At 44.6% G+C, this 15573-nt stretch overlaps 1 protein-coding gene across 1 annotated transcript in view; it reads right to left on the reverse strand.

The window, feature by feature from the left end:
• The window catches only part of fras1 (Fraser extracellular matrix complex subunit 1), a gene marked incomplete at its 5' end in the record, with an annotated part of 267524 nt that overhangs the window by 228554 nt on the left and 23397 nt on the right, over positions 1 to 15573 (reverse strand). Inside the window, 4 exons of the mRNA XM_072432991.1 lie at positions 1966 to 2112; positions 6081 to 6224; positions 12084 to 12231; positions 13375 to 13464. Coding sequence (XP_072289092.1) covers positions 1966 to 2112; positions 6081 to 6224; positions 12084 to 12231; positions 13375 to 13464 — 529 coding nt within the window. The remainder of the gene's footprint in view (positions 1 to 1965; positions 2113 to 6080; positions 6225 to 12083; positions 12232 to 13374; positions 13465 to 15573) is intronic.

Genomic DNA, 15573 nt, shown 5'->3' on the forward strand with positions numbered 1-15573 from the left:
GAACAAGACAACTTGGTTCGATTCTGCCTTATTTCTCTGGCACCGTTTATAGTATATCTTCCGCAACAATTTGGCGTCACGAACAGGATTCTTCGATCGGTGCTTCGCCGTGACGCGGTGTTTTGGCCACATGGAACAACACGTTTCCAGCCTCATTCCTCATCAGTTCAGAGAAGAGAGGACCGTCACGTGCCTGGGAAGAGGACGCCGGCGCAAGGTCCCAAAAAGAGAATACGTTGTGGTGAGCCGTCTTGTTCAAATTGTGTAGACTAGGGCTTTTTGATATATTAAAAAATAAATTAAAAAGGGGGAAAATTGACATTTTTCCATCACAAAAAATGATGATCATTATAAAACCCTGTTTCATCATTAATCATACCATTAAGCAAAAATGTCAGCAATAGAGAGTAAACCAGAATTCTACAGTCCAGTAGTAGATCTCCTGTCAATGAGACACCATCTCATGGCTTCAAAGTCATACCAGGTTCCTCGTCAAGAGAGTTCTCCGGAGCCCAAGAGCACGAGATGGTGCCAGGGACAAAAAGGAGACTGATTAGCCCATTAAAGGGCTGATAGTAAACAAGAGGCTAGCTTGATAGAAAATAAAGAGGTTTAAGTTTCTGTTGAAACAAACAACTTCTTCTTCTACTTCCGGAGGACCTGCCCGGTGGGCGGGGCTTAACACAGAATAGAATAAATATCTGAGTTCCTGGTCTAAATTCGTCCAGATGAAACAACCAAACCTTTTACTACAATCTCTCTAAAAAGCTTTTTCCCCCCATTGCATTACAGTCTGTTCCACTTCACACGTAGTATAGTCTGCTCAAAGATAGTGTTTAACCATAAAATAAATAACCCTTAATCCCTAACCTCTAACCCTAACCCCTAACCCTTTTGTAGTAGTTAGGAGATGAGGGGAAAAAAATGTAAATCTCCCCTTTTCATCTGATCCAGCCAATCTAAAAGTTAAAAAATGTGAACCCAAAATACATTTTTGGTCTGAGCGGGAGTTGAACCCAAGATCTCCAGCGCCCCACGCTGCGTTTTAACCGCTGGGCCAAAAGATTTAATGCTGCGAGACAGGAAATGTACCTTTCATGTGCTTTGGGGCGCCACGAGGGCCATAATGGATTCTGTAACTTTCGAATTCTAACTTCCGTGAGTTAGGACTGTATGATCTAGTGCCGACCGAGATTCCAAGTGGGGAGGTTCCAAGTGTGAAGGTTCCAAGTGTGGAGGTTCCAAGTGTGAAGGTTCCAAGTGTGGAGGTTCCAAGTGTGGAGGCAAGTGTGGAGGTTTCAAGTGTGAATGTTCCAAGTGTGGAGGTTCTAAGTGTGAAGGTTCTAAGTGTGAAGGTTCTAAGTGTGAAGGTTCCAGAATGACTGAACCTTGGTTGTGGACAGAGAGGACGTTATAAACTGCTGCTCAAACTCAAAAGTACTGAAAAGATCCGGATCATGGCTGAAGCTGAAGGTTCCTCTGAACTAAAGAGTCCCTCAGACTATCAGACCCTAAAGTCGGATGATTGGTCACGTTTGCTGAACTCGGATCTCATGTTTATTCTCGACGTGGAAACACAGACTTTTATCCACTTCGCTCCAAATGGAACGTTCTTTTGAAAACTGAATCATTTGTTCCCGTGTGGCACCTGCAGCGCTCACGTTTAGCATTTTATTCAATGTTTCATGTCATTTTGCATTTATGTTTTATTTTGATATTCTGTTTTATATGTGTTTATGTCCACGCGCTTCTCTCATTCAGCTCCTCCCTCCATAAAGACATAAATACATAAAGAAATAAATACATAAAGAAATAAAGACATAAATAAATGCGTTCACAAACTCCCATAATTCATCTCGTTAATGTTCTTTCCACTGACGACAATCGCCTCTTTGCAGTTAAATAATCATCACGTTGTAACTGTGAAACAAACGTTCAGAGGTAAAAAAAAGGGCGTGTCCGTACCTCTGCAGTGGGCGTGGTCGTGTTGGTAGGAGCCCGAGGGACACGCGGACACACACTGGCGTCCGTCTGGGCTCAGCAGCGGCCCCTGGAGGCCACACGAGTCGCACTGGGAGGGGCCCGAGCAGGACAGGCAGGACGGAGCGCAGGCTGGAGACACACAACAGATCAACTCTGTAAAACCCCACTGTTCTCCTGTTCGTCGTGAAAACACACCTTTTCAAGTTTCCAGGGACTAAACCGGGCCAAAACCGGGCCTAAACCGGGACTATACAGGGCCTAAACTGGACCTAAACCGGGCCTAAACCGGGACTAAACCGGGACTAAACCGGGACTAAACCGGGACTAAACCGGGACTAAATCAGGCCAAAACCGGGCCTAAACCGGGACTAAACAGGGCCTAAACCGGGACTAAACCGGGACTAAACCGGGACTAAACCAGGCTAAAACTGGGACTAAACCAGGACTAAACTGGGCCTAAACCGGGACTAAACCAGGCTAAAACCGGGACTAAACCGGGACTAAACAGGGACTAAACCGGGACTAAACCAGGCTAAAACCGGGACTAAACCGGGACTAAACTTGGCCTAAACCGGGACTAAACCAGGCTAAAACCGGGACTAAACCGGGCCTAAACCAGGCTAAAACCGGGACTAAACCGGGCCTAAACCGGGCCTAAACCAGGACTAAACCAGGACTAAACCAGGCCTAAACCGGGATTAAACCAGGACTAAACCAGGACTAAACCAGGACTAAACCAGGCCTAAACCGGGATTAAACCAGGACTAAACCAGGACTAAACCAGGACTAAACCAGGCCTAAACCGGGATTAAACCAGGACTAAACCGGGATTAAACCAGGACTAAACCAGGCTAAAACCGGGACTAAACCGGGACTAAACCAGGTCTAAACTGAGAAGTTTGAACATCATTCTTTTCGGTGAAGAAACAATGAATCCATTGGAAAAGTGCTGGTGGAGAGCAGATCTTGCGGCTTGTTGGAGTCGGATAGATTTCCCGTTGCTATGATTTGTAACCTGCACAACAGACGCTCTGATCTAAGTTAACAAGTCCTGGAAGAGGAGTTTATATCGAGCCAAACACAGAACATAACGAGTCCCTCCGAGTTCTCTGAGTTTTCACAACTTCAACTGCAGAAAAGTTTTTTCCAGAACCAGAGCGAGCGGCTGTGATGGAGCAAAAACCCACTCAAACAGACAAAGTCCCGACGTGATGACGTCCTGAGCAGTCGCCACGGTTACGTGCGGATTCAAACGGCTTCATGGATCAGTAATTCGGACATTTTACAAACTCCATTCCAACTTCCATTTTGAGTATTTTTAACTTAAAGGTTGAATGGACAATTTTTTTGGCCCAAATTTGAGTCTTATTTCCTCGTGGCGTGGACTGTCCATTAGTCCTGCCACGTATCAATCATAAAACGCACCTACCGCTCACCTGCAGCCTCGTGCGGCTCGTCCCACGTTTCCGCGTGTCTAAGCGCATTGATCTATCATAATATAGTTCCCTCAGTGTACAGGGCAAAATGAAGACGGAGAAAGACAGTTCGAGCTGACTCAGAAGAGGACGGAAATCTACGGGAGACGAGAGATGCGATGTGATCCGTCGCGCTAATAAACAAACATGTGTGTGTTGTATCAGTCCACACGGGGGAGTGGCATGTGCACTTCCGCCTGCGTTCTCAAATCGCCGAAAAATCGTCCATTGCGCCTTTAAATCATGAGTTCATATTAGCCTCTGTTGTGCCTTGAACTCTAATTACCGTTTTTTCCAGAGTATAAGTCCCACCAGCAAAAAAATGCATAATAGAGAAGAAAAAAACATATATAAGTCGCACTGGAGTATAAGTATAAAAGTATAAATATAAGTCGCACCCCGGCCAAAACTATGAAAAAAGGTGCAATTTAGGTATTTTTACGTCCAGAAAATACGGTACATGTCTTTTAAGTAGGCGTGTGGCGTGCGGTAGTATGTGGCGTGTAGTATGTGGCGTGTGGCGTGTAGTATGTGGCGTGTAGTATGTGGCGTGTAGTATGTGGCATGTAGTATGAGGCATGCGGCGTGTAGTATGTGGTGTGTAGTATGTGGTGTGTAGTATGTGGCGTGTAGTATGTGGCGTGCGGCGTGTAGTATAAGGCGTGCGGCGTGTAGTATGTGGCGTGTAGTATGTGGCGTGCGGCGTGTAGTATGTGGCGTGCGGCGTGCAGTATGTGGCGTGCGGCGTGTAGTATGTGGCGTGCGGCGTGTAGTATGAGGCGTGCGGCGTGTAGTATGTGGCGTGCGCGTGTAGTATGTGGCGTGTAGTATGTGGCGTGTGGCGTGTAGTATGTGGCGTGTAGTATGTGGCGTGTAGTATGTGGCGTGCGGCGTGTAGTATGTGGCGTGTAGTATGTGGCGTGTAGTATGTGGCGTGCGGCGTGTAGTATGTGGCGTGCGGCGTGTAGTATGTGGCGTGTGGTATGTGGCGTGTAGTATGTGGCGTGTAGTATGTGGTGTGTAGTATGAGGCGTGTGGCGTGTAGTATGTGGCGTGTGGCGTGTAGTATGTGGCGTGTAGTATGTGGCGTGCGGCGTGTAGTATGTGGCGTGTGGTATGTGGCGTGTAGTATGTGGCGTGTAGTATGTGGTGTGTAGTATGAGGCGTGTGGCGTGTAGTATGTGGCGTGTAGTATGTGGCGTGTAGTATGTGGCGTGCGGCGTGTAGTATGCGGCGTGTGGCGTGTAGTATGTGGCGTGTAGTATGTGGCGTGTGGCGTGTAGTATGTGGCGTGTGGCGTGTAGTATGTGGCGTGTAGTATGTGGCATGCGGCGTGTAGTATGCGGCGTGTGGCGTGTAGTATGTGGCGTGTGGTGTGTAGTATGTGGCGTGTAGTATGTGGCGTGCGGCGTGTAGTATGCGGCGTGTGGCGTGTAGTATGTGGCGTGTAGTATGTGGCGTGTGGCGTGTAGTATGTGGCGTGTGGCGTGTAGTATGTGGCGTGTAGTATGTGGCGTGCGGCGTGTAGTATGCGGCGTGTGGCGTGTAGTATGTGGCGTGTGGTATGTGGCGTGTAGTATGAGGCGTGTGGCGTGTAGTATGTGGCGTGTAGTATGTGGCGTGTAGTATGTGGCGTGTAGTATGTGGCGTGCGGCGTGTAGTATGCGGCGTGTGGCGTGTAGTATGTGGCGTGTAGTATGTGGCGTGCGGCGTGTAGTATGCGGCGTATGGCGTGTAGTATGTGGCGTGTGGTATGTGGCGTGTAGTATGTGGCGTGTGGTTTGTGGCGTGTAGTATGTGGCGTGTAGTATGAGGCGTGTGGCGTGTAGAATGTGGCGTGTGGTATGTGGCGTGTAGTATGTGGCGTGTAGTATGAGGCGTGTGGCGTGTAGTATGTGGCGTGTGGTATGTGGCGTGTAGTATGTGGCGTGTAGTATGAGGCGTGTGGCGTGTAGTATGTGGCGTGTAGTATGCGGCGTGTGGCGTGTAGTATGTGGCGTGTAGTATGAGGCGTGTGGCGTGTAGTATGTGGCGTGTAGTATGCGGCGTGTAGTATGTGGCGTGTAGTATGTGGCGTGCGGCGTGTAGTATGTGGCGTGCCGTGTGTAGTATGCGGCGTGTGGCGTGTAGTATGTGGCGTGTAGTATGTGGCGTGCGGCGTGTAGTATGCGGCGTGTAGTATGCGGCGTGTGGCGTGTAGTATGTGGCGTGTAGTATGTGGCGTGTGGTATGTGGCGTGTAATATGAGGCGTGTGGCGTGTAGTATGTGGCGTGTGGTATGTGGCGTGTAGTATGTGGCGTGTAGTATGAGGCGTGTGGCGTGTAGTATGTGGCGTGTGGTATGTGGCGTGTAGTATGTGGCGTGTAGTATGAGGCGTGTGGCGTGTAGTATGTGGCGTGTGGTATGTGGCGTGTAGTATGTGGCGTGTAGTATGAGGCGTGTGGCGTGTAGTATGTGGCGTGTAGTATGAGGCGTGTGGTATGTGGCGTGTAGTATGTGGCGTGTAGTATGAGGCGTGTGGCGTGTAGTATGTGGCGTGTAGTATGAGGCGTGTGGCGTGTAGTATGTGGCGTGTAGTATGAGGCGTGTGGCGTGTAGTATGTGGCGTGCAGCGTGGGCACCTTGGCACACGTGCTGGTCCTGGTAGAAGCCGGGGGGGCACAGCGCCAGGCAGCGTCCCAGGTGCAGCGCCGCCTTCGGGTCGGAGCAGCTCTCGCAGTGGTCGGGACGTCCGGAGCAGGAGGCGCAGTCCGGGTGGCACGGCGCTGTGGGGGCGGGGCGGGAGGGGGCGGAGCACAGACCGAACGTGAGAAACACACAGAGCGTCCGAGCAGCGGTCAGGGTCGTAGGGGGCAGCGCTCACACTGCCCCCTACAGGTCGGACCACTCAAATGCAGTTAATGCCTTTAATATGTATCAAATGTTGCTAAAAATGATACAAATCTTATCCCAGAGCAGCTCATTTTATAGGTTTATAATTCCACTTCCTGTTTGTAATTGATGACCTCACACTAGGAAATTACCCAGCAAACACTGGGCCAAAACTCATCTAATGTCACAATGTTTTAATTTGACAGATAAAAATATATGAGAGCGACTTTATTTTGTTGAATTCATGTTTAGAGTCAAAAAAGTTGTTTCTTTGTATAAATTCTGCATAAACTTTGACTGGAATGAGTGTCCCTGGTCTGATGTCACTTCCTGTCCCTGGTGTGATGTCACTTCCTGTCCCTGGTGTGATGTCACTTCCTGTCCCTGGTGTGATGTCACTTCCTGTCATTTTCTACAGGTTTTTCGGTGTTTTCTCCACAAACACTTGCTCGATTGGCGTAAAACTGTAATTTATATGTACGACAAGTATAAATACACAGAATAAAGTCAACATTAGAACATCGTAAAAACCCGTCATACGTCACTTTAAGTTAGGACAAGCCGTGATTTTGTTTCTTTGTCGTTCGGTTGATGTTTATTTGCATTTTATTTTCTTTCTGGTCTCGTTCTGTTGTGTTTGTGTTTCATCTTGAAAAAGCTGAAGCCGGTGACTTAAGGACGAATGGAAGCATGTCGAGACAAAGATGGAAAAACTGTGGATTTCACAGCCGTTTGATCTCAATCATCGTGATTTTTTTTTTTAAATTGCGTCGTTTTCCCCCCACAATAATCGTTACATTTAAACTTGATCCTGTGACATCTTTAGTCCCAGGTTACGAGCTAAACGTGTGCAAATCAAACATTGGTTTTACAGAATTGTTATGGATAAGCAAACACATCAAAATCTGTGAAAAGAAACAAAACAAAAAAAACAGTTGATTTATTGTTGATCACAGACACAGTGGATTGAGCCTCGAGGTGCTGGAGTTGTCCTTGGTCGGGCGACTCAAGGCCGACCGGGCAGCTCTCGGCTCGACTGCGCATTCTACCGACCCAACACGTCTCCGTCGCCGTGGCGAGGTGCGCGTGAACTCCAACGAGCCCGATCCCGCGATCAGAGCGCGGGACGGGCCTCATAAGTCTCTCTTTTGCTCCGAAATCCCTCCGATCTGAGCCCAACGTGAGGCTGAACACGAACTCTCCGGCTGCAGCGATGACACAGGCGAGAACCCGCACTCTAATGACTTTCCGCATACTTAATAACGACTTAAAGCAGACTTCTGGAACATTTCAGGGCGTCAGGATTGAACTGTGGCGTAAGTGGATCTTCATTTTGACATTTTGTTCACCGTAAAAGCCGCAACATCGATCCAAAACGTCAAATACATGCGACAGGAACGTTGACTTCCTGTTCAAAGCTGCAGAACTGAAAAGCTCCGCCTCTACATAGTGAGAAACCCCGCCTCTTCACAGAAATAAACCCACCTCTTCACAGCAATAAGCCACGCCTCTTCGCAGCGATAAGCCCCGCCTCTTCGCAGCAATAAGCCACGCCTCTTCACAGCGATAAGCCACGCCTCTTAACAGCATTAAGCCCCACCTCTTGAGAGCAATAAGCCCTGCCTCTTCAGAGAAATAAGCGCCACCTCATCACAACAATAAGCCACGCCTCTTTGCAGCGATAAGCCCCGCCTCTTCACAGCGATAAGCCACGCCTCTTCACAGCAACAAGCCCCGCCTCTTCACAGCAATAAGCCCCGCCTATTCACAGCAATAAGCCCCGCCTCTTCACAGCGATAAGCCACGCCTCTTCACAGCAACAAGCCCCGCCTCTTCACAGCAATAAGCCCCGCCTATTCACAGCAATAAGCCACGCCTTTTTTGCAGCGATAAGCCCGCCTCTTCACAGCAATAAGCCCCGCCTCGTCGCAGAAATAAGCCCCGCCTCATCATACTGACATGTCTCCGTAACAAGCAGCAGACTTTTTAACTCTTTATGTTTGACTCTCACAGTAAGCACAGGGACGTGGGCGGGGACAGGGGGTAGGTGAAAACAGGCCCTCTCAAGCCTCAGTCACGAGTCCAAAACCGGATCAACTCAAACTCACTGCAGGAATCGACCAAAAACACAACTTTTGAGGAAACGAACGACGAGGAAACGAGGTTAAAAGCTCGTTAAAGTCTAAACGTCGCTCTTTAATAAAACCCTAAAACGTTAAGAGCCTCGGTTTACGGAACTCCTGCTGCCCGCGCTCCACTCGACTCGCCGCCGCCGACCCTAATGCCACCGCCGGCCCGCCATTTCTCTGGGACATAAATCAAGCCAAGCCCCCTGGTCCCGGCCGGCGCACTCTTTGCTTACACCTCGGCCGTTAGTCCTGACAAAGATGGAGGACGGAGGCGGGTTCGGCGAGCAGGTTGTTTACACACAAGCGCCCGCTGTAGTTTTAATTTCTCCGAGCGCAGCGAGCCGGAAGAGTCCCTCGAGCGCTAAATCACAGCAGCAGCAGCAGCAGCGGCGGAGGAGGAGGAAGAGGAGGAGGAGGGGATTAAGACTGTGGTTGTGAGAAAACAAACCAGGATATAGAAGTGACACCGGCTGGAGCAGGAGAAGGCGGAGGACATGGGCGGAGGACACGGCGGAGGACACGGGCGTTATGGCAAAACAGGTCAATTTAGGAGGAAAACAAGACAAAAGTCGGACCGTAACGTCGCGCTGCACTTACAGTGACTAATGTGTGTCAATGTGAAAACGAGGGATAATGAAAAACACACAAAACACACAAAAAACACAAAACACACAAAAAACACAAAACAAGTCCGTGAGCCGTTTCCTTCCACGACGCCGCTCAAACGCTAGAGCTTTTGTTTTGTTGATAATGTCTGTAAAAAGTCTGAACATCTTAACCTGTGCATTGTTAATAGAAATAATCCTTGTTGACTAATAGAAAATTGCTGCACTTATTTTATTTATTGTATTTATTGTATTTTATTCATTTTATTCATTTTATTCATTTTATTCATTTTATTCATTTTATTCATTTTATTTTATTTATTTTCATTTTATGTTTTATTTCATTCATTTTAATCATTTATTTTATTTATTTTATTTATTTTATTTTATTTATTTTATTTATTTTATTTATTTTATTTATTTTATTTATTTTATTTATTTTATTTATTTTATTTATTTTATTTATTTTATTTATTTTCATTTTACTTATTTATTGTATTTAATGTATGTATTGTATGTATTTGATGTATTTGATGTATTTGATGTATTGTATGTATTTTATTTATTCTGCTTTGGTTCATTATAAACCGCTGTATTCACGACCAGCCCCAAACCAGCAGCTCAGATGTTTTTATTTATTTATTTATTTTCACGTTGTTTCTGCTGATGTTTCTGATGTTTCTGCTGATGCTTTTGCACATTGGGCTCCGGACGTGAGGTTCCTTTGGCTCTGATGATACATGTGTAAAGTGAACGTAGCCCCGTTTCCCTTTTCCCACAGGACGTGAATGCAGCGCAAGCGGGGCCAGTTTCAGCCAATCAGAGGTCAGCGCCGACGCCCACAGGCAGCAGTGATGTATCGGCTTAAGGCAAGATTTATTTTCATTTCCGTCACAGCTAAAGCACCGTCCGAGATGTGAACCCGGTTTGGACTCGGGTCAGTCCCAGCCTAAACCCGGTTTACAGAGCGGGTCGTGTTACTTTAAGAGACCCTTTAAACCTCTGGAAACAAATACATTCTAAAATCTGGGAATGGAACAAAGTGAAGTGGAACATGACGAGATTAACCACAAAACTATCACAAAATATGACAAATCCAGGTGTTTTTGTCAAAGTTAAAGCCTCAGACACAAGTGAGTCATGTCAGAGCCTCATTTAAACACGTTTAACATTGTATTTTAACATTATTTGTTTATTTAATAAGAAATAATGCACTTTTTTTTACTTCTACTGGAAAAATACTCGAATAAATGTTGACCACACAATACTTTTTAATTTGACAAAAAGACATATGACTAACTTTACCACAAACTTTTTGTGAAGCTCAACTACAATTTTGAAGCTAGAAAATGTTATAAATTTTATTTGTAAAAGAAGCAGCAAAGTATCTGAAATCTCTACACTGGAATTCCAAACGTGTCTCTGATTATTCTGTTGTTTGTTGTTGAATTTTAAACATTCTGTCGTGTTTTAAAGGGTCTACCGGGGTTCAAGTTCAGCTCCAAATCAAGAAAACGTTTGACCTATTTATTTAGAACAGTATTTCATAAAACATCGCTTTTTTGACATCGTCCCAATCCATTTCAGAACCATGACCTCAGGCCTCAAAACTCCTGCCATGGACACAATAAATGGATACCTCTGAAAAGTGCTTCTGGTGGAAGGATGAAAAAGGCCATCACGAAGAAATGGACGACTCAAAAAATACTGAACCGACATTATAATTGACCAAATGCGCCGTAGTTTTATTTCATTGGATGTTACTCGCTTTTTGTTGGTCCGTCTCGCGCTCTGTGTTCTGTGTAAAAATGTATGTGAAAAGTGACGGCGCCCTTCACATTTTCCTTATTTCCTCCGCTTCTCTAGTTTCTTTGGTCACTTTGCTCTCACGACGGATCGACTTACACGTGGAAACTCGAAAGTGTCCAATCTGCTCCCGAAAACCTTTTTTTTTCTTTTTCATTTGGTTCAATCCACTTCCGTGCACAGATTTATGAGGGACATTGTGACTCCAAAGGTTGTTTTTCCCCAAATGTATTTTCCTCCCACAGAGACATAAAGATAAGGTCTTAGAGTCACAGCTACACACACCAAACGCTACAATCCTGGACTCAATGAGAGTTTGAGGTAATGTGTAAGGCTTTGTGGACGTCTAATTCTAAGCCTGATTTAGTAAGTTCCCAAAATGTTCTCAAATCTACTTCTACAACACAAATACAGAATAAACAATCTAAAATCCCCTCTGTACATGTTTTTATACCTAACAGATCAACAAAATTAAGCAAGAAATTTGAACCTGTCTCAGATTCTCCCAATTGTGTGCAAATTTTAACGTTTTTTTTCCGCATATAACGCCTCATTTCTACATGAAAAAATGACATGATGAAAAACTTGTAATACATTTTTTTCCTACATTTATGCGAGTAAACGACAGGAGAAGTTTCAAATCGATACCTTTACATTGAATTTCCCCCCCCATTCACCTGCAGCGTCTCCCCTTGAAAAATATGGTGAAAAATCTTGTTTCTTTCAGCACCGGTTTAGTTTTTTTTTACACATTGTTGTGGTTTACTTGGTTCTTCCCTGTTGCAATGGTTGATTTAGTCTTTAGTCTGACCTGTCATAGCCCTGGTCAGGCCCGTTATGGCCTCGTTTAGCCCGCGTTAGCCAACTTTAGCCTGCATTAGCTTGCGTTACATGAGCTTGGCCCATGTTTAATGAATGACTCGGGTCTTAAGGCCGTCTGTGCTGTTTTATTGAAGCGAACATGTGCTACTGCAACACTGCATTATTCATCACAGACGCATCACACAGACACACAGACACACACACACACACACACGCGCGCACTCACGCATACTCACCCATCCGCAGTCAGTGTAATAAGATTGTTTTTGACATCGTCCCAACCGATTTCAGAACCGTGTATCCGGGCTATTTTCTCTCTGATCTTGTTCCGTTCGTGTTCAGTGTTTTAAAACGTGTAAAATATGAAATGAAAAGACAGGTGCAGTGTTACCTCGCTGACACTGGGGGCAGCACTGTCCCTCCTGAGTCACCGACAGGAGGCCGGGCGCGCACGTCGGGCAGGAGCGCACGTAACACGTCACATGACCGCCACGACACTCGCACTCGCGGCAGTCGCCCTCGGTCCAGCGAGACGAGGCCTGGACACACATCGCAGCAAACGCATCGATAATCGACATCATGACACAAAGTCCTCCAGCCTCCATTAGTAGAGGTAGCAGTAGCAGTAACAGTAGTAGCAGTAGCAGTATTAGTATTAGTAGCAGTAGCAGTAGCAGTATTAGTATTAGTATTAGTATTAGTAGCAGTAGCAGTATTAGTATTAGTATTAGTAGCAGTAGCAGTAGCAGTAGCAGTAGCAGTAGCAGTAACAGTAGTAGCAGTAGCAGTAGCAGTAACAGTAGTAGCAGTAGCAGTATTAGTATTAGTAGCAGTAGCAGTAGCAGTAGCAGTAGCAGTAGCAGTAGCAGTAACAGTAGTAGCAGTATTAGTATTAGTAGCAGTAGCAGTAGCAGTAGCAGTATTAGTAGTAGTAGCAGTATTAGTATTAGTATTAGTATTAGTAGCAGTATTAGTAGTAGTAGTAGTAGCAGTAGCAGTATTAATATTAGTATTAGTAGCAGTAGCAGTATTATTACTAGTAGTAGTAGTAGCAGTAGCAGTATTAGTAGCAGTAGCAGTAGCAGTAGCAGTATTAGTATTAGTAGCAGTATTAGTATTAGTATTAGTATTAGTAGTAGTAGCAGTAGCAGTAGCAGTATTAGTATTAGTATTAGTAGCAGTAGCAGTATTAGTATTAGTAGCAGTATTAGTATTAGTATTAGTATTAGTAGTAGTAGCAGTAGCAGTAGCAGTATTAGTATTAGTAGCAGTAGCAGTAGCAGTAGCAGTAGTAGTAGCAGTAGCAGTAGCAGTATTAGTAGCAGTAGCAGTAGCAGTAGCAGTACCAGTATTAGTATTAGTAGCAGTAGCAGTAGCAGTATTAGTAGTAGTAGTAGTAGCAGTAGCAGTATTAGTAGCAGTAGCAGTAGCAGTAGCAGTAGCAGCATTAGTATTAGTAGCAGTAGCAGTAGCAGTATTAGTAGTAGTAGTAGTAGCAGTATTAGTAGCAGTAGCAGTAGCAGTAGCAGTAGCAGTATTAGTAGTAGTAGCAGTAGCAGTAGCAGTAGCAGTATTAGTATTAGTATTAGTATTAGTATTAGTAGCAGTAGCAGTATTAGTATTAGTATTAGTAGCAGTAGCAGTAGCAGTAGCAGTAGCAGTAGTAGTAGTAGTAGTAGTACCTTGTAGTTCTGGCCCTGGTACACACAGCTCGGTCTCTCAGAGGAACAAACAGGACAACATTTACTTTCCTCAAACACCAACTCAGAGCCCTGAAAGCACAAAGAGAACACAAGCTGTTGTTGTTGTTGTTGTTGTTGTTGTTGTCAGCCAACTGAAAAGGTACATTTACCACCTACTGTAGTTGTATGTCTTCAAAGTGTTTTACCATATAACATTAAAAAAGTGAACACAAGTTTCCCATTTTGTTCTTTAAAAACACACAAAACATGTGACATCATCAAAAAAATGTGACATCATCAAACAAAATGTGACATCATCCAAAAACATGTGACATCATCAAAAAACATGTGACATCATCCAAAAACATGTGACATCAAAAAACATGTGACATCATCAAAAACATGTGACATCAAAAAACATGTGACATCATCAAAAAACATGTGACATCAAAAAACATGTGACATCATCAAAAACATGTGACATCAAAAAACATGTGACATCATCAAAAAACATGTGACATCAAAAAACATGTGACATCATCAAAAACATGTGACATCATCACACAAAACCTGTGCAGAACATCAGGGATACTTTTGACGTTTATTGCAGTACATTTGAGAGCAGGTATGTGCAGTACGTGTGTGTACTTTGTACTCGATACTGCAGTAAAGGTTTAAGAAGCGCGGCCACTTCCTGTTTGAAGAATTTGAGTCAAATATCGAGTTTTGACCAGATTAAATGAATAAAAATGACAAATCAGCACAATTCTTTATCTAGATCACTACATTTGACACTTAAACCGTCCACAATCCGTGTGAAATACTTCCACTCTTTACAGATTTAAACAGGTACTTCAATAATTCTACTTTCTACATGTGATACTTTTACTTGAGTCATTTTTAAAGGACAAATATTCTGCAATATTTGTATTGTTATTGTCCGTTTTGAACTAAAACGATGCAGTTAAGGTTTATATATTTCACTTTTTTTTTAATATCAAAAAAATCATCCCAGACTCTTTGGGTTGTTTAGGTTTCTAATTCCACTTCCTGTTTGTAATTGATGACATCACACTAGGAAATTACCCAGCAAACACTGGGCCAAAACTCAAATAAAAATACATGAGAGCGACTTTATTTTGTTGAATACATTTTTAGAGAGTCAAAAAAAGTTGTTTCTTTGTGTAATTCTGCATAAACTTTGACTGGAATGAGTCCGGGTGTGATGTCACTTCCTGTCCCTGGTGTGATGTCACTTCCTGTCCCTGGTGTGATGTCACTTCCTGTCATTTTCCACAGATTTTTCACAGTTTTCTCCACAAATACCTGCTCGATCGGTGTAAAACTATCATTTATGTGTCAAAATGAGTACTTCTTCTTCTACCACTGGATGTACAGAGAGAATGATAGCACCCCCTGGTGGAGAGGTGGAGGATCGCCAAATAGTCATTGTTTTGTACATTTTCTTACTCGGAAACTTGCATTTTTCAGCCGCATTAGGGTTTTTATCGGTTGCAGAAGTTATTTTTAACGATATTACACATTTGGAGAAAGAGTTACAGGTTGATCTTAACGTTACGGCGTCATGTGATCGTTTCTGGCGACATTTTGTGAGTTAAAAGTTTCGACTTCGTGCGACTTCCTGCAGGAGCCATCTGAATGTGCAGCGTTTTGTCTTTATGCAAATGAGGCGCCGTCTCCGGGTCTCGTGAGGAAAAGTCCAGAGAAAAGGACCCGGATCACAAAGGGATTAGTTTAGGTTCAGGCCGTTCCCATAGCAACGGCGGGATTAGAGAGCGCTGACCTACATTGTACTTACACTATAGGAGTTAAAGAAGGGCTAAACCAGGGCTAAACCAGGGCTAAACCAGGGCTAAACTAGGGCTAAACCAGGGTTAAACCAGGACCAAATCAGGTCTAAACCAGGACTAAACAAGGGCTAAACCAGGGACAAAGTAGTATTAAACTAGAAAATAAAGGATAAACCCATGAACCAAGATTAAATTAGGACTAAACCAGAACCAAAAGGTGCATTAACCGGCTTTAGACCTGATAAATCTAAACCAGGTCCAGGTTGAGCACATTCCAGGAGCGTTTTAATGGCTCATGCATCAGAGCCACGAATAATCAGATCAGAGTCATTAGCTCCAAAGAGTCTGGCTCTAGTCCAGGTCTGAGTCCAAGGTCATGGTGCCCCGG

This window comes from Eucyclogobius newberryi, unplaced genomic scaffold (genome assembly GCF_026437365.1).
Source record: "Eucyclogobius newberryi isolate DKJ021-1_F unplaced genomic scaffold, fEucNew1.0.hap1 SCAF_6, whole genome shotgun sequence".
Taxonomy (NCBI): Eukaryota; Metazoa; Chordata; class Actinopteri; order Gobiiformes; family Gobiidae; genus Eucyclogobius; species Eucyclogobius newberryi.